The 26,207-nt window shown below is 39.5% G+C and overlaps 1 protein-coding gene across 1 annotated transcript in view; it reads right to left on the bottom strand.

Moving 5' to 3' along the window:
* Positions 1-26,207, bottom strand: part of birc6 (baculoviral IAP repeat containing 6) — a 110,636-nt gene that overhangs the window by 78,163 nt on the left and 6,266 nt on the right. The window contains 10 exon segments of the mRNA XM_058750046.1: positions 972-1,197; positions 4,699-4,848; positions 5,789-7,282; positions 7,398-7,456; positions 7,554-7,723; positions 7,809-8,031; positions 8,161-8,243; positions 9,452-9,563; positions 10,643-10,836; positions 20,936-21,073. Of these exon segments, the coding sequence (XP_058606029.1) occupies positions 972-1,197; positions 4,699-4,848; positions 5,789-7,282; positions 7,398-7,456; positions 7,554-7,723; positions 7,809-8,031; positions 8,161-8,243; positions 9,452-9,563; positions 10,643-10,836; positions 20,936-21,073 (2,849 nt within the window).

Here is a 26,207-nt window from a genome sequence, read left to right as displayed (position 1 = left end):
AAAAAAAAAACACATTGGCAATGTCACACAGATCGTCAACGGCTAGTCTATGGTAATACAGTATATCCAGCAGGACATCCAAACGCTCACCTATCATTCATCCACCACAAATATGGCTTATCATCTGAAATATGTAAGTATTAGCAACTTTACATGGCCGCTCAATCTAATGTTAACCTAGAGAAATGTCCGCTATTTAAGTGTTTGTGCAGAGTGAAGCTCAACAGTAGTGATCACTGCAGGACAGACGGAGGTGCCGGTGCGCTCACTTGCTCTTTAAATACTCCGTAATTTTTGGTCACACAGATAAGAGTAATACATCTTTCAAATCTGCAAAAACTAATTTATGTAAAGAAAAATGAAAGCTATCAGGATGCACTTTCTGCTGTCTCGGTCTGTGAACTTGAGCGTGAAACTCTGTGTAGCCTTTATATTTGCCTTACAGACATTAAAAATATATCTATAGAGAGTGAAATGTCTAGTTTCAAATGAACCAATTCAAATGGAACACAAATATTCTCAGATTATGTAATCCATATGAAACATGCATACAGGCGCATCCACTACTGTGGAGATGATGAGTCAGTGTCGCAGAGTTCATCTCTTAAACCAAAACAAAGAAAGCACTTGTTTAAAAGTGAATTATTAAAATGTTAATGCAGCCTCCTTACTGTTTTTCCCTGACACATTCATAATCATAGCTTCTGTGGTGCGCTGTGGCAAGCTTTATGCGTGCGCTTGAGCGCTTATTAGGCTTTGTAGGCAATTAAAGGCTCTTTATAATGATTTAAATGGTTTATCAATAAAAATGCGATTTGTCGCGTGATGCTCAAAATGAACGACTACTAGTAGCCCTATTAACTACAAATGCTTTCATACATACATGATCATGTGTTTTAAGGTCATAAAAGTACTTTGAGGGCAGGTGTATGTTGCATGAGGGAGAGTGTAGGTTGTTTGTGAATGCACACCTGTCGCTCTGTAGCTTCCAGGTGCGTGTGTGTTGAGCTGCATCGCCGTGGTGCTGCTGGTGAAGGTGTTGCGGATGCCGCCTTTGTTGCTGTTCCTGCTGCACTTCCACCCAGCAAGGGGGCACTGTTGCGGAGAAGCGTGGCGTCAGCGTTTCAAAACGTGTTAGTTCCACCAGAGAAGAAAGTGCCTCTACGGTCAATGGCTGGTCCACCAGGAGGTCAACTCCTGCCAAAAGACACACAGTTTACTATACTGATCATTTCCACGGGTATGAGGCAAAACATTTTACTGCTAGTGTCATTTACACAGAGAGAGAAATACAACATCAGATGACTCAATGAACAAAGAACAACACAGAGAAAATTTTTCCTGAAAGCACACTGTGCATCAGCTGTTTTAAACAGACAAGTTTCAATTCAACAGGACAAATTAATTTCTTAAGACTGATTTCTGATGTGAGGTAGCTGAAGGTGCAAATTAAAGGGGTCATATGATGTGATTTCAAGTTTTCCTTTCTCTTTGGAGTGTTACAAGCTGATTGTGCATAGATAAGATCCCTGAAGTTGCAAAGACTAAAGTCTCAAAACCAGAGATATTCTTTATCAAAGTTAAGACTCTGCCACACCCTCCTAAAATGGCTCATTCAAACACGCCCCTACGTCTATGTAATGATGTGGAAATATTTGCGTAATGCCGCCCAAATGTTCATGCAAAGAAAGAAGGCGTGGTTTCAGTAACCACGATAGTGTTGATGCAGCCGTGTCAGGAAGATGCTGTGTGTTTCTATGCAAAAGCACTTTTTTTTGGCCTTCCGAAAGTAGATGCAATTAGGAATCATTAAGATTACTTACAACAGAACAGCAATGCATTTTATGGGCGACCGTTTCGTGAACCTAGGAGAGGAGGTAATTCTGACTTTGCTATGACAATCTGGCGCTTCTGAATCAGCGACTGTTTTGTTATTAGTTTAAAGGGGTCCAATTATGCTCTTTTACGAAGTCTTGATTTTGTTTTGGGGGTGTACTAGATCATGCTCTTATGCTTGGTGGTTCGAAAAATCGCATAATTTTTCATATAATTTACATTATTACAATACCTTTCTCCCCAGCCTGGCACAAACGGCTCGATTAGTTCCGGGTTTGATGAAGGCCCGCCTTCCAAAAAAGTAGCTGTCCCAGTGCGTTGTGATTGGCGAACAGCTTAGACGGCGCTTCGGTACTGCCACAGCCCCCTTGCCAAAGCAGCAAGTTCGTCAATATTCCCATATCAATTTGAGCTGGATTCAGACCCCGAGAATATTGAACAAGAGGATCGTGCAGAACCTTTGCACGCACGGATATTGCAAGACATATTAAAGTGGTAACGTTATTGTTGTTTTTTTTTTGGCTAAATCACATTTTAGATAGGATGTCAACAACAGCTTAAAAATAACTGCATTTACTATGTACAAATAAGTGCAACGGTAATATGTATTATGTTTATTGTTCTTTAATTCTAACATTATAACATGAATTGCAATGAAACTGTTATAGTCCCTGTAGTCCCACAGACTTACACTATGTGTGGCGGCATATATATACAAATTAATTCTCTGCCAGCGGGAGGCGCTGTTGGAGTGGTACAGAGCGAGGTTTCCCCGGTAATGCTGTACACAAAGCAGCACTCGAGTCCGATTCCTGGTTCTGGAATCGATGGGATTCGATTCCAAGAATCGATTCCTCTGTTGTTTTCGATTTATTTTAGATTCTTGTTATTTATTTTTTTTAGATCGAAGGAACCTAATCTCACCATGACTGCAGGATATAAAGGTCATAGAAAGTATCCTTCTCATAATATGAAGCTTTATTTGTAAATGACGATAAATTTCTATAGCTATGATTGATTTTTAAATTGTAATTTTGTCTGCTTTGCCTGTGAAATTAGTCATAGCTCACTGCTCAGCAGGGACATGCATTTATTGCATGAACTGAACAAGACGTGTCTAAAATAAATGTGCACAGTTCAGCTGAATGATGAAGTTTACTTGGACTGTATGCTTTGGACAAAATTAACAAACTGTACATTGAAACAAAATAACCAGAACATTAACAATAACACTGATAGATAATTTTTTTTTTTAACCGTTTCATTAAAACTATCCGAAAGAACCTTTTCGTGGAAACGAATCAGACTTCTAATCACTTTTAGCGAGCATGAGGCGAAGGGTAAATATAAAAATGAAATAGATCTTTTACATATATAAAAAAACATCTTTTATCTCACAACTCTCGTAATTACGGGTTTTATCGAGCATGAGGGAGGCGAATGGCGCTTCTCAAACGGAAGGCTGCATCCTCAAATTCTGATGATCTCAGTGCCGACTCGTTTTCTTTCAGTTTATTTTCGTGAATTTAAATATGTGCAGCCTTCGTAGGATGCAGCCTTCCGTTTGAGAGGCACCCATAGATAAGCTTTGTTGAACTGAAAAAAGCTCTGAATGAGGAGTCCCAATGCCTCGGAATCGATTCTTTTTGGAATCGATTCCCAGCTCTACATGCAAGATAAAATGAAAATGACATCCAAAATTTTCTGAAGACAGTCGGTTTCCTTCATAAATACAGTGATATAAAAACACCCACACCGGGTTTCGATTTTGAAACACCAAGCGTTCTCCCCACCCGCCAACCATTCGAATTTCCGTAGGTGGGATTTATTTTAATGATATTCTAAATGGACCGCTTTGTGACATCACAAATACAGGAAAACAACTTTGTAGTCCAAACGAGCCGTTCGTTGTAGTTCTTGAAAAAGGACCCTTTGGAGTGGACTTTGAGATTTGTAACTTTGTAGATCTTTTTATGCCCAAACATACACACTGACTAAAATTCAAAAAGTGAAAAAGCATAATAGGACCCCTTTAAGTATTTGCCATTGACTGTTCAAATGCGGAGTTTTGCACATCGTGTGTGTGTGCGTGCGCGTGTGTGTGTGTGAGAGAGAGAGAGAGGGTCACATCACAGTGGAGTCTTAACCGCAGCTTGTGTGCAAATACATACGAGCATCATCACTGTGTCTGTTACGCAACTCTGTTCCCCTTTCAGGCTTGAACTGATAGTAAAACTAAGGACATTATTAACTGTCTTTACATTTATTTTGAAAGATAAAGCTCGCGATTAAGGAAAGGGCGTTACATTTCCGACAAGTGCTTGCGGTGTTCAGCCAATCACAATGCACTGTGCCAGTTGGCCAATCAGAGCAGACTGCGCTTGTCGGAAGGAGGGACTTTGTAGAAAATGTCGCGTTTGAGAGAGGTGGGGCATAGAGGACCTACAATAATGTACAGTATTTGAAAAATGATGTGTTTTTTGAACATTAAAGCATGTCAACATATTCTGTTAGACCAAATACACAAAATAATGATCTTTAAAAAAGCATCATATGACCCCTTTAAATAAACTCTCTGTAAATGTGTGACTTGCTCCTTCACTAGCCAGTTTTAAGTCTGTTCTCAAATCTTATTTGTTTTCTCTGGCTTTTGATTAATGTCAATTTAAATGGGTTTATATTTCATATGATGCATGTTTCTTTTTATGCTTTTGTTTTATATACTGCGTTTTGTTGTACAGCACTTTGGCGTTAACTCTGTTGCTTTTAAATGTGCTACAGAAATGCATTTTGACTTTGACTCATCTGAATGTTGGACAGACACAAACACACAAGTTTAATATGCTTCCATGTGTCACTCACCTGTGATACCTGGGCTTGAAGGATTTGATGTGGGTTTTGCTCCGTCCAGAAGTTGCTCTGCCCTATTAGACAGGGGGCCGTCGACAAAAATGTCGCTGTCATCGATATCATCACACACACCTCCAATTTGAAGGAAATGAAGCTCTCCACCTTCATATACGGAAAAAAAAACCTTATTATGTGATCAAGTGCTCAAGCTTTAGAGGTATACCATGAATAACATAAATAACTGCATGTATCATTTCCTGCAAGTAAAAATATCCATCTAAACTAGAAAGTATTATGCTTTCTATATTTTCTGGAGAAAATGGGGTTTTCTTGTGCAAAAATTCTTAAGACGATATTTTGGTCACAATCCAAGTTAATTATCTATGATATTCTAAATATTCTAGATATTAATTAGTTACCTCCTTCAATGAGGTGAACACTAAATAGTCAGATACCTTTAAAAAAAAAAAAAAGTACTTGCACACCTCTTCAACGAACCACACAATTTATTTATTCATATGCATATTAAGGAAGGTACTACGCACATCATACATAGGGTTAGAGGCTAACTGCAAGTATGTCTCATAGTAACAGTAATTTAAGTCTTAAATCACACTACTCATTAATACAGCGACGGACAGCAAGAAAACCGAAAGTGAAAGGCAAAGATGGAAGTCCCTATTCTCCGTTATTCTAATACATGCACAGATGTGATGAGAAATTCTTCTTGAGCAGCAAATCAGCATACCTTTTTGCATTAACAGACCACAGAAACAGATTCATAAACTGTACTGAATCGTTTCATTCAGCCAAACAAAAGAGCAATACATATTATAAAACCAGTACAGTGAACAAACAATTCACTCAACACTTGACTCACCAAGGTCAATGCTCATGAATGTAAGCAACACGGTTTGAGAGTTTCAGCCCTGTTTGAGAGTCGGCTGATCTCACTATGGTTAATGAGAACCTTATTGGTTACCATGGCAACGAGGTATGTGTGGGCAGCAAGCTAAACTCAAAGAAACAGTCTACACCTCATATGCCCTTGTTAGTGAACAAGACATGAAGAAGCCCGTTATAAAGCATCTGGTTTGCTTACCTTTTGTGCAGGCACATAGCCGGTCGGTGCCTGAGCAGTAGGTAACAGAGACGAAGGGGTCCACCTCTTCTGTTCCCTCTTTCTTGGGTGGCTCCACCTTGGCCATCACCTCAAGGGTGGACAAGTCTAGAATCATGATGTAACCTGCCTGTGTAGTCACCACCAGGTGTCCAAGTCCAGCCACCTCTCCTCTCTTTTCCTTCCCAATGGCAGTTCCCATGCTTGGGCCCGCTGTCACTGCGGATGCAACCGTCCCTGTGCCATTTTTGAGCCCTGAAGGTGTAGACTCCTCTGAAGTTTCCTCTCCATCATCCTCTCTGCCATCCAGCACATCTGGCGGCAGGAGGAGTAGAGATGTGACGGCATCCCGTGGATCACGAATCTGCTGGACCTTCACCGGTTCCTCCTCCAGGGTCACGATTCGGGTGGAGTAATTCAACTTGTAGAGCGCAAGGTATCCGCCGCCACCACTGCCCCCTAGAGGTCTGGAAGTATGGGGCTGTTGCTGGTCATGAGGGGGCAAGATGAGTGGGGTCTGTGGAGTAGAGGTGCCCGAGTGGGCATCATGGCCATTGGCCAGTGTCTGTCCTTTGCGATGGCCACAGAGAGCTGAGTGCAGACGGTTGAGGGTGTTTAACACCTCCACCTGATTGATAGCGCTAAGGGACTCTACGGAGCACGGCTGAAGACCGACTAACAAGTGTAATCCATCACTGCAAGGCGTGATAGAATCAACATACAGATTCTCTTCCTCCAATGATTTCGGCAACCGCAAGCACTGCACCAGAGAACCCGGCCGCGGAGCCAGAGAGCTCCATTTTTCCCCATCCAAAGGTCCGAGCCCAGCCGCCGCATCCGCAAACTGCTGGATGTATGTGATGGGAGGGTCCTGCAGCAACAGCTGCTCGTGAGAGTCAAACTCCATCTCGATAATCTGCGGGACAGTGAAGCCCTCCTCGTGAAGCCCTTTGCTCATCAGGTTGTTCATCTGGGTGAACACCTTCCCTGAAGACTTCTCATCTGCTTCCTTGATGCTGTAGAGGAGTAGTACAGGCATAGTCCTATGCACAGGGGCGGCTGGTGGTAGGTTCGGGGAGCCCAGGTCTGTGGGGGGATTACAGGACTCGATCTCCATGGGACCCTGGTCCGGTGCAAGCCCCTCAGGAGCAGCAGTCCTTACTGGACTATCCATGGAGCGCCGAGATGGAGGTGGACCTAGTGGAGAACTAGCTGCTGACCGGTAGCTTAGCAGTCCTCCGGCCAGCAGGCAGGGGAAGGGAATGTTGTGGTGCTCGGCCGGCCTCTCCTTAGCCTTGTCGGCTTTTGGGGGGCCCAGTGAGTGGGGAGGGTTGGCCCCCAGCTCCTCCAGGTCTTTAACGGTGTCCTCCAGCACACTGGCCACCACCTCCCATTGCAACTTCTCAGGCTGCTGTAGGACACTGAGAGCTGTGACTCCCAAACTCACCTCCATTGTCTCTTTCTGACCCAGTGGGCCTACACAAATAGAAAGCAGGAGAACAATTTATAGGGTGTTTGGTGACAACACTGAATGCAGATATGTTGAATAAACATTGTTAATACATGAAAACCAATGTCCAAGTGCTTTTACCTGTGACCGACTCTGATCTGGAATGCTCTTCGCTGTCCGAGTCCTCTATCTGGTCATCACTAGGTACAAAAACACAGGACATGTTCAATAAACACATCAACAGAGTAAAACATCTTTAAAAAACTTGCCAAAGATGTGTATATGTGGGTTTACAACCTGTCTCCCTCTAGTTTGGGTAAGTCAGAGCAGCAGGTGGCCTCTTCTAGCCAGGAGAGCGTGGGCCTTCGTGATTCTGTGCCCGTGAGACTCTGCTGCTCGCTGCCGGACAGGATCAGCTGCCTCAGGATGGCTGGGTCATATGGGTTCACCTCAAACTTTAAATGCACCTGCAGAGGTGAGAAAAACATGGAGGTTTAGGTGTACTGAGCCATTCTCATCCACTTTAGAAATGAACAGAGATGGACAACAAACCTTCATAAGCTTTGAAACATCCCAGATGCAAATCTTCCCCCTTTTGGTTGCCGTAGCAAGGAAATGAGGGCAGCTTCCGAACCCATAGCACACGATTTTATCCGAGCCATCTGCACTGGGAAACTGAGCTGGGCTGGTAGCCAAAGTGACGGATAGCGGAACGTTTTGGGTGTGCTCCCCTTTCACAAACGGACAGTTGGGCGAATGGCGCTCATGCTCGGACCTAAAAAGGTATAAAAGGCATTATTAGGATGGCCAAAGGGAGGAGTTTCCTAAGCTCTTGGTCTTTGTTATGTTTCATGTTTGAGTGAGTGAGACATTGCAGTTGTGTTTTAGTGGGGGTGCTTCTCACCAGGGCTCATCTGTAGGTTCCCAGCACACTAAACACACACTGCAGGTGAAGCACATGGCCCGGTCATCACCTGTGGATGCAGGCTAGAAGGAAGAAGACAGTTGTTAGCATTTTACCATTTCTTTTGAGAAAAACTAATGTCATATCGTACAAAAAGAGAAATTTAATGGTCTTCACAGCAACCTGTCAAAATAAAAGTTTGGTTTAACTTAAAGAGAGCACGACAGAAATATTACTTCATGTAATTAAAACATTATTTTTAAAGGAATATTTACCAGAAAAGTTATTTACCAGAATTTATTTAGCAGACAAATGTAAATAAACTTGATGTTTGGTTTGGAGAGTAAATAAAATATATTTTTTTAATATAATCTATTAATTAGAGATGTTTTTGATTATTAATATTTAATGGTTAATGTTTAATAAATTGCTGTTTAATATTGTAAGACTTATTTAATTAAACAATTAAAAACGGAATCTGGAAAAATTAAAACAGAATTTGGGAAAACATAACTGATTTCACAGGGCCCTAAGCATGTTACATTAGCACAAGACAAAGACTCATTTAGCAACAAATCTGGTATAACAGTTTAAAAAGATGAAAGTCCACCTAGACGGTCAGGGCTAACCCTTAAAGAAACTTCAGTTCATAATTAATCACGTTTTCCCATTTCGCTCTTTATTTCTTAAACTAACAGAATGTCCCTTTGCTGTGGCATCACCCTTTCATCCACAACACAGAGGCACTGTTCTCCCTTCACTTCGTTCAGTTGCCATGACAACAGGGAACATGAGTGAGAGGAGTAGTGTGGTCTCTTTGGTTACCAGCGCAGCTCAACCCTCCCCTCCTTGGCATGCATGGTGACTCGAGTAGAGACAATACATCATGTACCAGCACATCATCGGGAATTCCCTGATATTACAATAAAAACGAAAGCGAAACATTCATAAAATGATCTTTGATCTCATAATAGACACCTCAAACATTAACTGCCGGTACAGTCCTGGATTTATCTCTGCTGTTTATATAGCCTGAACAATTAGAAAACTCAGTTCTTTCATTCTTGTTGACCCAGTTTTATGTCTGTGCTCAAAATGATTTCACTTTTAATAGTGATAGAAACAGACAATCAGTCAGTGGCCATCAAGAGGAATCATTCAAACAGTGAAAAAAAGAAACCAAAAATAACACATACCACACGAAAAGCAAACTGAAGAGGACCTGAGCAGGGCAAAATTTAAAGGTGACAGTCAATTTGAAAAGAATAATTGCCATGGCAATGACACAAACCTGGTGATAAAAGCCCGCCTGGGCCATGGGATCAGGCTGAGCCCACCTGTAGCCAGTATGAGGCCAGGATGTGAACGTCTCTCTCCTGTTAGCTTCACTATACATCAAAGACCTGTAAATATCAAAAAAATAAGTCAAAAAATAAATCAAATCATTCCACATCCTAAAATCCACTATAATTAAATACACTTATTTCTGTAAAAAATTTGAGCGGTGCTTGCCCATGCTGTCACCATATAAGGTGTTCTGAGTGGTTTCCAGTGTGTTATAGTGTGGTTACCTAAAGGGGTCATGAACTAAGAAATCAAAATTCCCTTGATATTTTGACATATAAGAGGTCACTGTACTGTAAAAATGTCCTGTAAGTTTCAGAACTCAAAACTTTCTTATTAGTCTAAAAACAGCTTATATTGAAGCGAATCTGCAACAGTTAAAAATAATAATAATAAAAAAGGCAGTTAATGGCACCTTCAAGGTGTTCTGGATGTTTTTAAAATAGTTTTTTTCTTATTGGACTAAGCCGAAACACCCTATCCTCCAAATTTCAAAGATGTACTGGTTTATAGATAAGTCAATTGAATTCTTTCACCTACTGTCCCCCAAATGGAAAATGGAAAAGTAAAAGTGCGAATGACCCTTCGCCAAGAGTTTGATTGACAGGCGATCATAATGCCAACCAATCATAATCAGCGTGTGACCAATCATAATGCCGAATTCGCCCCTTTTTGTCCAACAAACAAACCAGACAGGAGAGTTAGTAGATTAGCATTGAGTAGTAGAGTTGAACTTGAAAATGGTGCATTGACATCTTTCTGTGGTTGAGACAACATACTTCTTAATGTTCATTCATGTTTATTTTGTGCTGTAACTAGTAGTAAGAGATCAGTTCAAGTGCCGTTTGGTATTTATTGTTTGAATTTCTTAAAAAAAAAGGACAAAATTTGAAAGCATAGACTTTGTTTCATACCAAAAGTAAGGCACGTTACAGTGTCCTCTTTGCTCTGTGATGAATTTTTCACTGCGCAACAGTGAAACAGTGACATAGCAACAGTTACTAAGAGGGGTGGGTCTTCGCAAAGGGTCAATTCTCAAGCTGCACTATTTGCAGTAACATTTACAATTCGGAATGCTTTTATGCTAAATCACAAATAATTTGACAAACACTGAAGTGACCCTATCCTGTGCAGTTACCTGTCTACAGAGCGCCCGGGTCCAACACCCAGCTCTGGCCTGCCGCTCGGTAAGAGGTAGGAGAGTCTGTCCATGACCGAAGAGGCGACCGACAGGGCTGCGACATTCTGATTCAACTTTTTCAACTCGTTCACGATGGCACTCGTTACCACCTTCAGCACGTGATGAGGGAGATGGAAGGTCACAGTCGCCCACTGGAATGTGAGAAAGATGGAGGGTAATATTACATTTCAACAGCATTTACAGCAGGAAGGCATGCAAGATGGTGTAAATAATAGGCCTACGTCTACGTTTTTTTAGGAGCTTGTAACATCTGCAAAGACTTGAGGATTTTCCAAGCTCAGCTGCCGAATTTCAGGCCAAAGTGTTTAAATATTTCTAAACTGAAATGACTGAACAAGTTTGAACAAGCTTGTTCACAACAATCCTGGCTTATTTGAACTTTCACTCTCATTTAAACCTAGAAAAAACTCCAATGTTCAAACATGAAATAACCTGATACACAATCTGTGCTCTTTCCAAGAGCCAGGAAAGTTCCAGAACCTAGTGCAGTGGCCTGACAGGGGTCAATGGAGAGCTGAGTGAGAAATCCATCACCGTAGCTGACGCTCATTGTTACAGTAGTGCGATCTGGATGTCTGCCAAATTACGGAAAAAAAGGTGCTTGGATGACTACACAAGGGAACGCTGCACTTACTTTCATTTTTTTTTTTTTAACCACATGAGGCTGATGCCGCGGTCCACTGCGAAACTGCATGAAGAAGACTGCAGTAATATGCTGATGGCTTGGAGGACGCAGGGGAGAAACATGCCGTCATTATTAACTGCAGAGGCCCATTTATTTAAAGACTCAGAAAGAAAGTGCTGATCTAGGATCAGTTTCCTTCCTCCTATCCAGATGAATATGACTCATGCGTAGATGGGGTAAACGGTTCCTAGATAAGCATTTATGGGGGGGTCCTTATAAACACACCATTTAAATACAGTAGCCACAGACTCCCAGTGCGATAACCGATGCTCTTGTTTTCTCACTACACAGATGCAATCTGTACGTACTATACACTGCTCTCTGTACACGTGCTTGCATCTGATATAGACTGCAGCAATGAGAGCTCAAAAATGTAAGATTACTTTTAACAATTGAACATAACTATTCGTATTATCTTTAATTTATTGTATTTAACTATTATTATTATTTTTTTTATATATATTTACTTATGCTTTTTTTTTTATACATGTGATGTATATTGGTTGTACATGATTTAATTGTATTATATAAACACCATTTATCTTATTTATATTGCGTTTTGTTAATTTTTAATTTTGCAATTATATTTATATTTGTTGTGCATTGTTTATTGGTATAGTTTTTTTATTACTGGCACAATATTTTTTTTTTTTTTTTTTTACTTAAATGTAAAACAATTATGCCAATAATTATACCAACATTGAAATTACTCTTGAACACTGAAAACTACTCTTGAAGGGAAACGAATTTGTACTTGAAAGAACAAAAATGGAAATAAAAGTGATCTCTGACAGCTTTCTGCTGCATAGAGTACTGACACAATCTAAAGTCAAAGTCACAAGTCACATTCACACTAATCGTGTGTTACTCTGAGTGTAAACGGAGTGTTTCTCTCCGCTCTTCACTTTGCATTCTTATAGTCGCAGTCGTGACAGTATGTATAAAGACAGAGGGAGTCTTAAGATGGACCTCAGCTCTGACAGACTTCACTGGCACAGGTGCATTAGTGGGAGTCTTTGATCATCCTCCTGTTACTGCAGGGCTACTGATACACCTCAGAGCTCTGCAGCACTGTTGTTCAATACAGCCTGTGTGTGTCTGCACAGATAAGTCACTGTGAGGATGTGTCTCATGAATAATCTATACGCTGTAATGCTACATGACTCAACTATTCTTGCTTATTAACAAACACACACACACAGTCAGACTGCATAACATCAGCGAACATGTCACCACACACACTGAGCCGCGAGGTTTTAATCCGACATTATGGGACCCACGAATTCAAGTAAGGAAAAGTAGCTTGCCAGAGGCTCTGCAGCACTGAAACATGAAGCCAAATCCCAGCACTGCACAATAATGAATGGATGAGCAATACTACCAGCGTGTGTTTGTGAGAGATAGAGAACCAGTCCTGTGATTAAAGAAAACTTTAAGAACGTATTCCACAATCAAGCCATAGATTTTATCATACATTTAAACTGATTCCCGTTTCAAGTCTTATCTGTTATCTTAGAAAATCTTCACAAAATAATATAACTTATGAATTTTGAAGCATAAATACAAGAACCAAAACTTAAAAGCTAAACTTAGGCTATAAACGAACTATAGCACCACGGTCTATACCATATAATGCGTATACACAGAGCACAGCAGAAAGACATTTGGCAATCAACTTGTAATGTTTCTGCTGGCATGAATGTTCAAATGAACGTTTTAAACAGTGTTCTTGCCGTGCATACAACATATCTTACGGTACCGTATGGACGATACTACCGTTTAAAAAATGCAATGGCACCGCGGGTATTTTTAAGCTTTAGTATCGCGATACTACCGTAGTACCGGTGTATCGTGCAACCCTACTTTGTAAATGAGCATAATAGGACCCCTTTAAAGGATTTTTATTTTAAATAAATGCAGTTTTTTTTTTTTCCTTTTCTTTTTTTTCTCTTTATTCAAAGAATCCTGAAAAAAACCCCACAGGTAATAAATAAATATTAAGCAGCACAATGGTTTCCAAAATTGATAATAAATTAGTATATTAGAATAATTTCTGAAGAATCATGTGACACTGAAGACTGGAGTAATGATGTTCAAAATTCAGCTTTGCATTACAGAAATACATTATATTTTAAAGTATATTACAACAGAAAACCATTATTTTAAATTGTAATACCGGTAATACTGCGCAGTATTACTGTTTTGTTCTGTATTTTTGATCAAATAAATGAAGGCTTGATGAGCAAAAGATACGCAATGGTTAAAAACTAGGGGTGGCACGGTACACAGATGTCACGGTTCGGTACGTACCTCGGTTTGGGGGTCACGGTTCGATACGAATTCGGTACAACAGGAAAAAAAAAAAAGAAATCTACTATGCTTAGTTTCTTTTCATTTATTTTGAACAGACAGTTCAACATGTAAAAATTACATGTTATATAAAATCTGTTTTGTTTTCATTGTAAGTGTACACAAATAAAAGCAGACCTTTATACAGTGATTATTAATAAGACAATAAAGTTTAAAGTTGATTAAAGTTGGTATAAGGAAACAGTTGAAGTGATCGCGCCGGAGCGCACACACACACACACACACACACACACACACATCAGTTCCAGCATTGCTAACTTGACAGCGCAGTTGGTACTTTATCAAAATAAAATACAGTGAACCAAACATCAGGGCGCGCACCTCTGTGTCACCGTTGGAACGTGTCTGAAGTACAAAGCCTATCATTTACATAAATAACAGTTTAGCATTCAGATACGTTACATCGCAAATATGGAAATATTATGGAATATTTGGATTTGTGACGAATGAGAGAGTTAGGATACACGAGCACAAAGCTCCTTTTCGCAAACAGTTGAGTGCGCAAGCCTTTAAAGTATACTACTTTGTCAGTCTATGTGAGAGATGCATTCAGAATCAGCACATGGTCACTGTCTAGGGGGCTTTGTTTTCAAGTGCACAACTCATGAAATTCGCTGTTCTTCTGCTGGCGCTGGCGGTTATCAAACAGCGTTGCATTACTGCGGGCGCCCCCTTCTGGATTGGGGGTGAATTGCCTGTATTCGTCGTAAGGCTTCATGCACCGAACCAAGATGTCCGTACCGTGACGGTTCGGTACGAATACATGTACCATGCCACCCCTATTAAAAACATTAAAAATAGTAATGTGTCCAAACTTTTGACTAGTACTGTATTTCTGTATGATAACAGAAAACTGGCTAGCAGAAAGAGCATCACAGCTTGAGCTAGCTAGCACATACCTCATAAATGGTCAATTAAATAGTGCTAACTCGCTTAGATTTTTCCTATCTTGATTTACTGGATTTTCCTATCTACTGCATAAACACTTTTTGGTATTTACTAGTTAAACTTGAATCCCATAGATCAAATATATTTAGAATATCAAAACTTAGATGTAGTCTTTGGGCTCAAATGCAACAAGTGTGGCTTCAGAGAAAATGGAGGGGAATTCCCCTCTTAGGTGACTAGAGGGATTGTGTGTGGGGGAGGGTCATTTTTAGACTTTTGTTTTATTATTATCTCACCTAAATGTTTGTTCGGTCAGTGTATTTGTTTTTACAATGGTATAGCCTAATTTAGTTGCACAGTATACAGGTGCTGGTCATATAATTAGAATATCATCAAAAAGTTGATTTATTTCACTAATTCCATTCAAAAAAGTGAAACTTGTATATTATATTCATTCATTACACACAGACTGATATATTTCAAATGTTTATTTCTTTTAATTTTGATGATTATAACTAAGGAAAATCCCAAATTCAGTATCTCAGAAAATTAGAATATTGTGAAAAGGTTCAATATTGAAGACACCTGGTGCCACACTCTAATCAGCTAATTAACTCAAAACACCGGCAAAGGCCTTTAAATGGTCTCTCAGTCTAGTTCTGTTGTCTACACAATCATGGGGAAGACTGCTGACTTGACAGTTGTCCAAAAGACGACCATTGACACGTTGCACAAGGAGGGCAAGACACAAAAGGTCATTGCAAAAGAGGCTGGCTGTTCACAGAGCTCTGTGTCCAAGCACATTAATAGAGAGGCGAAGGGAAGGAAAAGATGTGGTAGAAAAAAAAAAAAAAAGTGTACAAGCAATAGGGATAACTGCACTCTGGAGAGGATTGTGAAACAAAAGCCATTCAAAAATGTGGGGGAGATTCACAAAGAGTGGACTGCAGCTGGAGTCAGTGCTTCAAGAACCACTACGCACAGACGTATGCAAGACATGGGTTTCAGCTGTCGCATTCCTTGTGTCAAGCCACTCTTGAACAACAGACAGCATCAGAAGCGTCTCGCCTGGGCTAAAGACAAAAAGGACTGGACTGCTGCTGAGTGGTCCAAAGTTATGTTCTCTGATGAAAGTAAATTTTGCATTTCCTTTGGAAATCAGGGTCCCAGAGTCTGGAAGAAGAGAGGAGAGGCACACAATCCACGTTGCTTGAGGTCCAGTGTAAAGTTTCCACAGTCAGTGATGGTTTGGGGTGCCATGTCATCTGCTGGTGTTGGTCCACTGTGTTTTCTGAGGTCCAAGGTCAACGCAGCCATATACCAGGACGTTTTAGAGCACTTCATGCTTCCTGCTGCTGACCAACTTTATGGAGATGCAGATTTCATTTTCCAACAGGACTTGGCACCTGCACACAGTGCCAAAGCAACCAGTATCTGGTTTAAGGACCATGGTATCCCTGTTCTTAATTGGCCAGCAAACTCGCCTGACCTTAACCCCATAGAAAATCTATGGGGTATTGTGAAGAGGAAGATGCGATATACCAGACCCAACAATGCAGAAGAGCTGAAGGCCACAATCAGAGCAACCTGGGCTCTCATAACACCTGAGCAGTGCCACAGACTGATCGAGTCCATGCCACGCTGCATTGCTGCAGTAATTCAGGCAAAAGGAGCCCCAACTAAGTATTGAGTGCTGTACATGCTCATACTTTTCATGTTCATACTTTTCAGTTGGCCAAGATTTCTAAAAATCCTTTCTTTGTATTGGTCTTAAGTAATATTCTAATTTTCTGAGATACTGAATTTGGGATTTTCCTTAGTTGTCAGTTATAATCATCAAAATTAAAAGAAATAAACATTTGAAATATATCAGTCTGTGTGTAATGAATGAATATAATATACAAGTTTCACTTTTTGAATGGAATTAGTGAAATAAATCAACTTTTTGATGATATTCTAATTATATGACCAGCACCTGTATTACACACAACACAAGGAAGTTTTAAACAATTTGTTGTAATATTTATGTAATTTACATGAATACTTAAGATGGACATTTTGATATTTTGTGTGCAAGATTTAAGAAATGATCATGTTATGGAGGAAAGAACAGTGCATGTACAGGTGCATCTCAATAAATTAGAATGTCGTGGTAAAGTTAATTTATTTCAGTAATTCAACTCAAATTGTGAAACTCATGTATTAAATAAATTCAATGCACACAGACTGAAATAGTTTAAGTCTTTGGTTCTTTTAATTGTGATGATTTTGGCTCACATTTAACAAAAACCCACCAATTCACTATCTCAACAAATTAGAATACTTCATAAGACCAATAAAAAGAAAATTTTTAGTGAATTGTTGGCCTTCTGGAAAGTATGTTAATTTACTGTATATGTACTCAATACTTGGTAGGGGCTCCTTTTGCTTTAATTACTGCCTCAATTCAGCGTGGCATGGAGGTGATCAGTTTGTGGCACTGCTGAGGTGGTATGGAAGCTCAGGTTTCTTTGACAGTGGCCTTCAGCTCATCTGTATTTTTTGGTCTCTTGTTTCTCATTTTCCTCTTGACAATACCCCATAGATTCTCTATGGGGTTCAGGTCTGGTGAGTTTGCTGGCCAGTCAAGCACACCAACACCATGGTCATTTAACCAACTTTTGGTGCTTTTGGCAGTGTGGGCAGGTGCCAAATCCTGCTGGAAAATGAAATCAGCATCTTCAAAAAGCTGATCAGCAGAAGGAAGCATGAAGTGCTCCAAAATGTCTTGGTAAACGGGTGCAGTGACTTTGGTTTTCAAAAAACACAATGGACCAACACCAGCAGATGACATTGCACCCCAAATCATCACAGACTGTGGAAACTTAACACTGGATTTCAAGCAACTTGGGCTATGAGCTTCTCCACCCTTCCTCCAGACTCGAGGACCTTGGTTTCCAAATGAAAATCAAAACTTGCTCTCATCTGAAAAGAGGACTTTGGACCACTGGGCAACAGTCCAGTTCTTCTCCTTAGCCCAGGTAAGACGCCTCTGACGTTGTCTGTGGATCAGGAGTGGCTTAACAAGAGGAATACGACAACTGTAGCCAAATTCCTTGACACGTCTGTGTGTGGTGGCTCTTGATGCCTTAACCCCAGCCTCAGTCCATTCCTTGTGAAGTTCACCCAAATTCTTGAATCGATTTTGCTTGACAATCCTCATAAGGCTGCGGTTCTCCGGTTGTGCATCTTTTTCTTCCACACTTTTTCCTTCCACTCAACTTTCTGTTAACATGCTTGGATACAGCACTCTGTGAACAGCCAGCTTCTTTGGCAATGAATGTTTGTGGCTTACCCTCCTTGTGAAGGGTGTCAACGATTGTCTTCTGGACAACTGTCAGATCAGCAGTCTTCCCCATGATTGTGTAGCCTAGTGAACCAAACTGAGATACCATTTTGAAGGCTCAGGAAACCTTTGCAGGTGTTTTAAGTTGATTAGCATGTCACCATATTCTAATTTGTTGAGATAGTGAATTGGTGGGTTTTTGTTAAATGTGAGCCAAAATCATCACAATTAAAAGAACCAAAGACTTAAACTACTTCAGTCTGTGTGCACTGAATTTATTTCACAAGTTTCACAATTTGAGTTGAATTACTGAAATAAATGAACTTTTCCACGACATTCTAATTTATTGAGATGCACCTGTAGGGGGTGTGGCCTCAATAGCCCTGCAGTAAGCAGTGTGCTGTGTGCATGTGATTGAGCAATGTGTAGGGTAGGAATTGCATTAAATCTGGTTATTTTAACCAAGATTATGCTGCAAGATTATTACATTTAAGTTCCCAGTTCCTGCAATTTAGCAAATTTCCAGTTTATTCCCATTAATTCCTATATATTCCCGTTAATTCCCATGTAAAGTTTCCGGTCTTGAAAATTCCCGGAATTTTGCAACCCTAGTCCCAAATGTATAAAATTGCAAAATATAATGGCCCAAAGAAATTGCAGACGTAGCTATATAAATGTACCTGAGATTTAAAGGTGCATTCAAGATATAGTTTTAATTGAGAGCTATAGAGTCACATTTGTGAGCTATAAAGTCTAATTATTAGACAAAAAAAAATTGATATTAAGTCAATTATTAGAATGGTGCAATTTTGAGTTATGATTATGAGAAATAAAGTCACATTTTGGGCTGGGTATAGTTAAAAAAATTTCGATACCGATACCTTGACTTCGATACAGGTTCCTGAACAATACTTTTTTCCATACCAATTTTCTGAAATAAATTTTAACAAGATTACATTATCTAAAAAAAAAAAAATTTGGTTTTATTTTTCAGCTTGCTGATGTTTATACAGGCTCAAAGACTCATCTCCTGAGCCACTGCACAAAGGAACAAAAATGTAACCAACACAATAAATCAGTGCAAATAGTTTTATTAAGACAAAGAAAGACAAGAGTGTTGGTTGAAAGTAGGACCTCTGAGTTCTATTTGTTTGGTTTATGATGGTCGAAGTAAGTAGGGGGTGAAGTAGTGGAATAGTTAGGTGTTTTGGAAGGTTTTTTCTCTTAGTGCGGAAGAGTCTGAACAAAGCTTGAGAATGTTTGTTTTTAAATGCCTTGTTTTTATTACTGTGATGATGATTTATAATTTTTTTAATTCCTTGTTTTTATTGCTTTGATTATTATTTTTAATGACTATTTCACTTCCTTTTATGTAAAGCACTTTGAATTACCACCGCGTATGAAATGTGCTATGTAAACAAACTTGCCTTGCCTAATAAAGCTCAAAATAGTCTTAACTTTGCACATCTGTTAGGCTACATTTACACTAGTGTGTGTTTGTTTTAAAAAGCATAGCTCAGAGAGAATCATCATTTCTATATATTTTCCAATGATTTACTCATGAGCATTAGCAGCTACCAGTGCTGTGTTCTCTCTTCCATGATCACTGTTCTGACTCAGAGGTAATAACATATTTAAATTTCAGCAACATTACATAGCCAAAACACACATCTGCATATGATCGGAACTCCTCGCAGCTCCCGCACTACTCTACATTGGAAATGAATGACTTTGTTGGAGATAGTGGAAAGCCAGCTTGAAACGCAGTGAAAATGCCAGTATGACGAGGATCGTTTTCATTTTAAAACAAAAACGCACCAGTGTAAATTTAGCCTAACGGTACGTTTCCACTACAGCATTAAATCTGTGCTCAGTCCCGCTGGCAACGCTACCATGCCACTGATTTGGGGCATGTCAGATTTAGGGCAGAGCACGCCTCTAAAAACAATGTTTACACCCCGTTAGCATTTCATCTTCTTCTTTTCACAGTGATTGGTTGTTGCCCGGCATTTTTCACGCGATATTTGCATAAAGTCGAGGAATGCCCAACATTTTTGATGCTCTCGGCCGCTCTCAACGCTTTCTCTCTGCCGTTTTCAATCCCATAATGCACCGTGCAAGCGTTTAAGCTCAACTTAGGAATGAATTGAAAACACTCGCTCCGCTGCGCTCGCTACATGCCAGTGGAAACGCACCGTTACATCTTAGGGGGGCTGCGATGCATTCACACAACAGCCTCACATGTGAGCCACATCTCTGAGTGTAACCGGTGACGCGGACCGACTGTGCAGACCGATCGGTGTATTACAGTACCTAGAGAGCAGACTGCTACGTACCCTTTCGAATCGCTCTCGCGGGTGTCAAACTCTGATCGATCTGCGCCACGCCACTTCTAGTCGAACACACCTAGTGCTGCAGGCTTATTGGCTCACTGACGCTGATAAGATTAATCCCTTAGGTATCGAAATTTGGCACCGAACGACAAGATGTTTTTCGATACTCAATGGTATTGAGGCAATTTGGTCGGTGCCTAAAAAGAACTCGAAACCCAGCCCTAGTCACAGTTGTCAGATGTAAAGCCAATTATGAAAAATATAGTCTCAATTGTTGCTATGATGATGTAATTGTGAAATATTAAGGTGCAACTGTGAGCTATATTGCCATAATTATTATAATTGTGAACCACAACGTTGCAATTCTGATATATAAATTTACAATTACAAGAAATAAAGAGGCCATTATGACCTATAAATTACTTCAATTACCATTTTAGCCATAAACAGGCTTGACTCACAAAAAGATCAAAATATTCATTCAACCTTTAGTAGGCTAGGTTGATTATTCATTAGGCTATTTATATTTCTACACTTTGCACTTTTTTTTACAACTCTGTGGTTACAAAAACAGTGAGAACAGTGAGATGACTTATGAATGATGCATCTTCCTTCCTGTTAAGACTCACCTTTGCCACTTTGTGATTGGCCGCCGTCTCATGTGAGGTATTCTCCAGGCCTTCTTTGAGCTGGGTGAGAAAGAGATCGTAACCCTCCGTGTTGGAAACATCCACCTTCTCCATACACGCATACAACATCTGCTGGGCCTGCAAGGGAAGATGAGGTACATTGTATTTCACGTTTCCCATCTATTCAAACCTCAAAGATATAAGCAGAATATAAGCAATCAGTCATTCATCTATATACAGAGCACATGAAAGTCCATTACAGTTAAAGCAACTGCACTGTGATGGCCTCACTGAGTCTGTATTTTCTCATGTGGATATCAAATGATAGTGTTGAAGTGTTATGCCATTAGATTGCACAAGATTATTAAGGGATGCTGATCTCAAAGGACCAATAGCACAGGAATGATTGTACTTTCTACTGCAGGAAACATTACATATTACAGAACAAAGACAGTACAGATGTTACACAAGATTACCATTTCAATAATGCTGTTCCTCTAAAATTCCTATTCATCAAAGAATCCTACAAAATGTATCAAGGTTTCCACAAATATATTAATTAGCAAAATTGTTTGACTGTAGTAAGAAATATTACTTGAGCATCAAATCAGCATATTAAAAATATTTCTGAAGGATTATGTGACACTGAAGACCAAAGCTGTTTTACTGTATTTTTAAACAAATAAATGCAGCTCTAGACATAAGACATTTCAAAAACATAAAAAAAAATTCTTAACCAATCTCAAACTTTTGAACTGTAGTGTACTTATAGACTAACCTGGGTTACCCTGATTCAAACTTAATGACTATAATTACAAACAGAATCAGTCTTTATTCCATTTTATATTAATTTGTAATGACATTATGTAAAATGTCCACAGAGTCAGCTCAGCACTGAATATTGTGAACCTGAGCACATCATAATGCCTCTATTTTGATGCTTCACTCCACAGTGCACAATGCACTGGGGAACACTGTCACGAATCGTTAAAGGGCCTTAATACGCTGTGTCTCTTTTACCGAGCACTCAGATGGAAGCTCACGCCTTCTATTACTCACTACCTCTGAATAAGAATAAAGAACATCACAGGGATGTTCAGCTGATGTTTCAAACAATACTGCATCTGTCGGCTCCACCTAGAGATTTCCAACTATTTATGCTATTTTTGTGTGCCAAAACGCTCGAGTAGTACCAACTCATAAAAATGGTATGACGGCAATGTAATTTTAGATGAGTACAGAAGTGAAACACCACCCCAGAGCTTAGAAAGACCAAATATAAAGGTAGGCCTCGTAAGAGACGTTCAATCTCACCCATTTTACCACGTCGAATCAGTACCATAAAAACAATAAGCTAATCACGACCAACATTTTGCTATTAAAAATCCTATATAAACAGATTTACTTGCAGCGCTGCGGTGATGACTCATGTTTACACTTCAGTTCTCACATTTCACTGTACATGTTTATGAATGGCCTTTCTGAACAACAAGTTGAGTCACATGACTCAGCACTTCAGTCTGAAACTAGGGAACTCCTAAGGTAACTCATGTGACCTAGCAGAACAGATCGGGCTCCCATGAGGAACAGCTCATGGCCTGCAGAAGTTTGTTTTGACATCAATGGTCTCCATTGTGTATTGGAAAATATCATCTCAGACAAATGCACATGTAGATCAAAACTGGATTTCAGGCATTAGAAGAATGATATGATAGTCACGCCACTGCCATATTTTTATTTCTAGGCTTTTTTTTTTTTTAAAAGAGGGCATTCAAAGAAACGCAGACAGTGGAAACTAATAAAAGTTTGAGAGTCTGTAGAATTAGCCTATTTAACGTAAAATAGCCCACTTGTGCCGCTGCCCTGGCAACACTGGTTCGCTGTACCCTCATCACACAATGATAGATAACCTTCCACGCTGCGATGACGGCAAGAAGTTGGGGTCAAACCTTATCATATGATTCATTTGCGTAAAATTTTTTAACACGTTAAAACTTTTAGATTAATCGCATGCGTTAACACCCCTAATACACATATACATACATACAGAACTGGGTAGTAACTGATTACATGTAATCTGGATTAGGTAATCACATTCCAAAAATCAAGTACTTGTAATCAGAGTAAGTTACATTTTAAAATACTCGTAATCAGACTAGTTACTTTATGGATTACATGATTACATATTCACAAAATAGCAATAAATGATTCATAATTCATTGATTCTCCCTAATTTCTCTTTTTCATCTTTTAAATTTTCCTTTTTAAAATAGCCTACCGATTATAGACATATTATATATATGTATATATAGCCCAGTTTTGTGGACATTCACACAAAGATCAGTCATTAGTCAGGTGGTGAAAGAATTTGACCACTGGATTTACAAAAATCTTTTCAGGTTTAAGAAGGGATTCAACATTGCATCATCAACTACTGATGAACACATTCATTTTTATTTGAATTATTACTCTGTAGGTTTTTTTTTTAAACCATGTATTATTAATTATAACTAATTAAAATGCATATATTCACGTTATTTCTTAGTTACATGTAATGCAGGCATTCCAAACTTTTTGTAATCTAAACCTTTTTCACCAAATATATTTGCTTTAAGTACCCCTGAGATTTTAAAATAAATATTTCAATAATTAAAGTAACACATTTGCATTTTCACGGTTTCTTTGATGTTGATTAATGATCACATGGCATGCAGGTAAATAAAAATATTTCATCTTTTTTAGTAAGTGTTTTATTTACTCCTATACTTATGAATGGGAGAAACTGCAACACGCAATATGGAGGAATAGTCCCATCTTCTAAACGAAAGAGCCAAATTTCAAATAGAAATCTGACTAGACCAGCCAATGCACATGCACTGTATAAGCACGTTATAACTCCACATGCACATTGGCTGGTCTAGCCTGAAAAATAAGCTTTTTAAACACTATTTAGCATAATAAACAACATTCATGAGGCAATTAATTTCAGATTTTTGTTGCTGATTTGACATATGTAATTTAATTGTGAGTTCAACCAGTAGTTTTTGAGGTTTCAGGAATCCCCCATTCATTAAGATCGGTCTTGTACGAGCTCCCCGGAGGCGTTGCAAATATGGCTACGGAGTGAAGAGACTTTCCTCAAAAGGGAGTTTGTTTTAAAATGATTTATTTTAATTTTTTTATGATTAATTGTCAGCTTTTCATTAAACTCACAACCCCCCTGCAGTTCCTTTACGAACCCTAGTTTGGGAAACCTTGATGTAATATAATGTTTAATGCACTTCATGTTGTAAATTACAATGAATGGAACAAGTGTTCTTACACTTTGCATTTTTTTCCATCATTATGATACAAGATAATGCTATTTAAATCAATGTGATAAACGAGTTAAATCAAAAGTAATCCAAAAGTAATCTGATTATATTACCTAAAATGTGTAATGTAACGGATTACGTTACTGACTACAATTTTTGTCATGTAATCAGTAACGGATTACAATTTGTAAGTAATCTACCCAGCTCTCTCTCTCTCTATCTATATCTATACAAAAATTTTTGCTGAAATGTGAGGGGTGTACTCACTTTTGTGAGATACTGTAAGTACACCCCTCACATTTCAGCAAAAAATTTTGTATATCTTCTCAAGGGACAATATTACACAAATGAAACTTGGATATATTTTAGAGTAGTCAATGTGAAGCTTGTATAGAAGTACAAATTTACTGTCCTCTAAACATAACTCAACATATAGCAATTATTGTCCAAATAACTGGCAACAAAAATGAGTAAACCCTAAGTGAACATGTCAAAACTGTGTCCAAAGTGTCAATATTTCGGAGGAGCACCATTGTTATCTAGCACTGCCTTAATCCTCCTGGGCTTGGAGTTCACCAGAGCTGCGCAGGTTGTTGCTGGGATCCTCTTCCACTCCTCCATAATGACATCACGGAGCTGCTGGATGTTAGACACGTGGTGCTTCTCCACCTTCCGCTTGAGGATGCCCCGGGTGTTCAATAGGGTTCAGGTCTGGAGACATACTTGGCCACTCAATCACTTTCACCTTCATCTTCATCAGCAAGGCAATTGTTATCTTGGCTTTGTGTTTGGGGTCGTTATGTTGGAAAACTGCCGTTCGGCCCAGTTTCTGAAGGGAGGGCATCATCTTCTGCTTCAGAATGTCACAGTACATGTTGGAATCCATGTTTCCCTCAATGAACCGCAGCTCCCCAGTACCAGCAGCACTCATGCTGCCCCAGACCATAATGCTACCACCACCATGCTTGACTGGCAAGATACAATTTTCTTGGTACTCCTCACCAGGGCATCACCACACATGCTAGACACCATCTGAGCCAAGAAAGTTTACCTTAGACTCATCAGACCACAGGACATGGTTCCAGAAATTCATGCTCTTGGCCAGGTTGTCTTCAGCAAACTGTTTGTGGGCTTTCTTGTGAGCCAGCTTCAGAAAAGGCTTCCTTCTGGGACGACAGCCATGCAAACCGACTTGTTGCAGTGTGCAGTGTAGCACTGAGCACTGACAAGCTGACCTTCCACTTCTGCAACCTCTAAAGCAATGTTGGCAGCACTCATGCGTCTGTATTTTGAAGCCAGCTTCTGCACCTGACGCACAGCACGAGGACTCAACTTCTTTGATCAACCCTCGCGAGGCCTGTTCCGAGCGAAACCTGTCTTGGAAAACCTCTGTATGCCACTGGCCACTGTACTGTAACTCAAGGGGTGTACTCACTTTTGTGAGATACTGTATATGTAGGCTGTGTGTGTGTACTGGTATATATGGTTTACGAGGACACAAATGTGTATAATGACATGGGTACTACAACGTAAACATGGTTTATGAGGACATTTCCTGTGTCCCCGTAAAACAAAAGGCTTAAAGAAACATACAAAATGGTGTTTTATGAAATTCATTTGCCAATTGCCGGTAGTTTCCTGTAAGGGGTAGGGTTAGTGTAGGGCAATAGAAAATACAGTTTGTACAGTATAAAAACCATTACGCCTATGGAGAGTCCCCGTAAACCACAAATTCAAGTATGTGTGTAATATATATATATAGTTTTTTTTTTTTTTACATATATTCAAGATCTTAACCAACAGTGCTGATGTGGTCTATTCCTAATGATTGTGTGAACATGTGATATTACCTAGCATAAGGCTAAACAAATATGTTTGACAGAAGTCTCACACACACACCTCTGTAAATGAATGATGCAATTCATACGGAATACTTCAACATCTCAACAGTCAAAGCT

Source organism: Onychostoma macrolepis, chromosome 17 (genome assembly GCF_012432095.1).
Source record: "Onychostoma macrolepis isolate SWU-2019 chromosome 17, ASM1243209v1, whole genome shotgun sequence".
Classification (NCBI taxonomy): Eukaryota; Metazoa; Chordata; class Actinopteri; order Cypriniformes; family Cyprinidae; genus Onychostoma; species Onychostoma macrolepis.
Note: the sequence above shows the minus strand (reverse complement) of the source record. Positions and strands in the feature narration are given on the sequence as shown.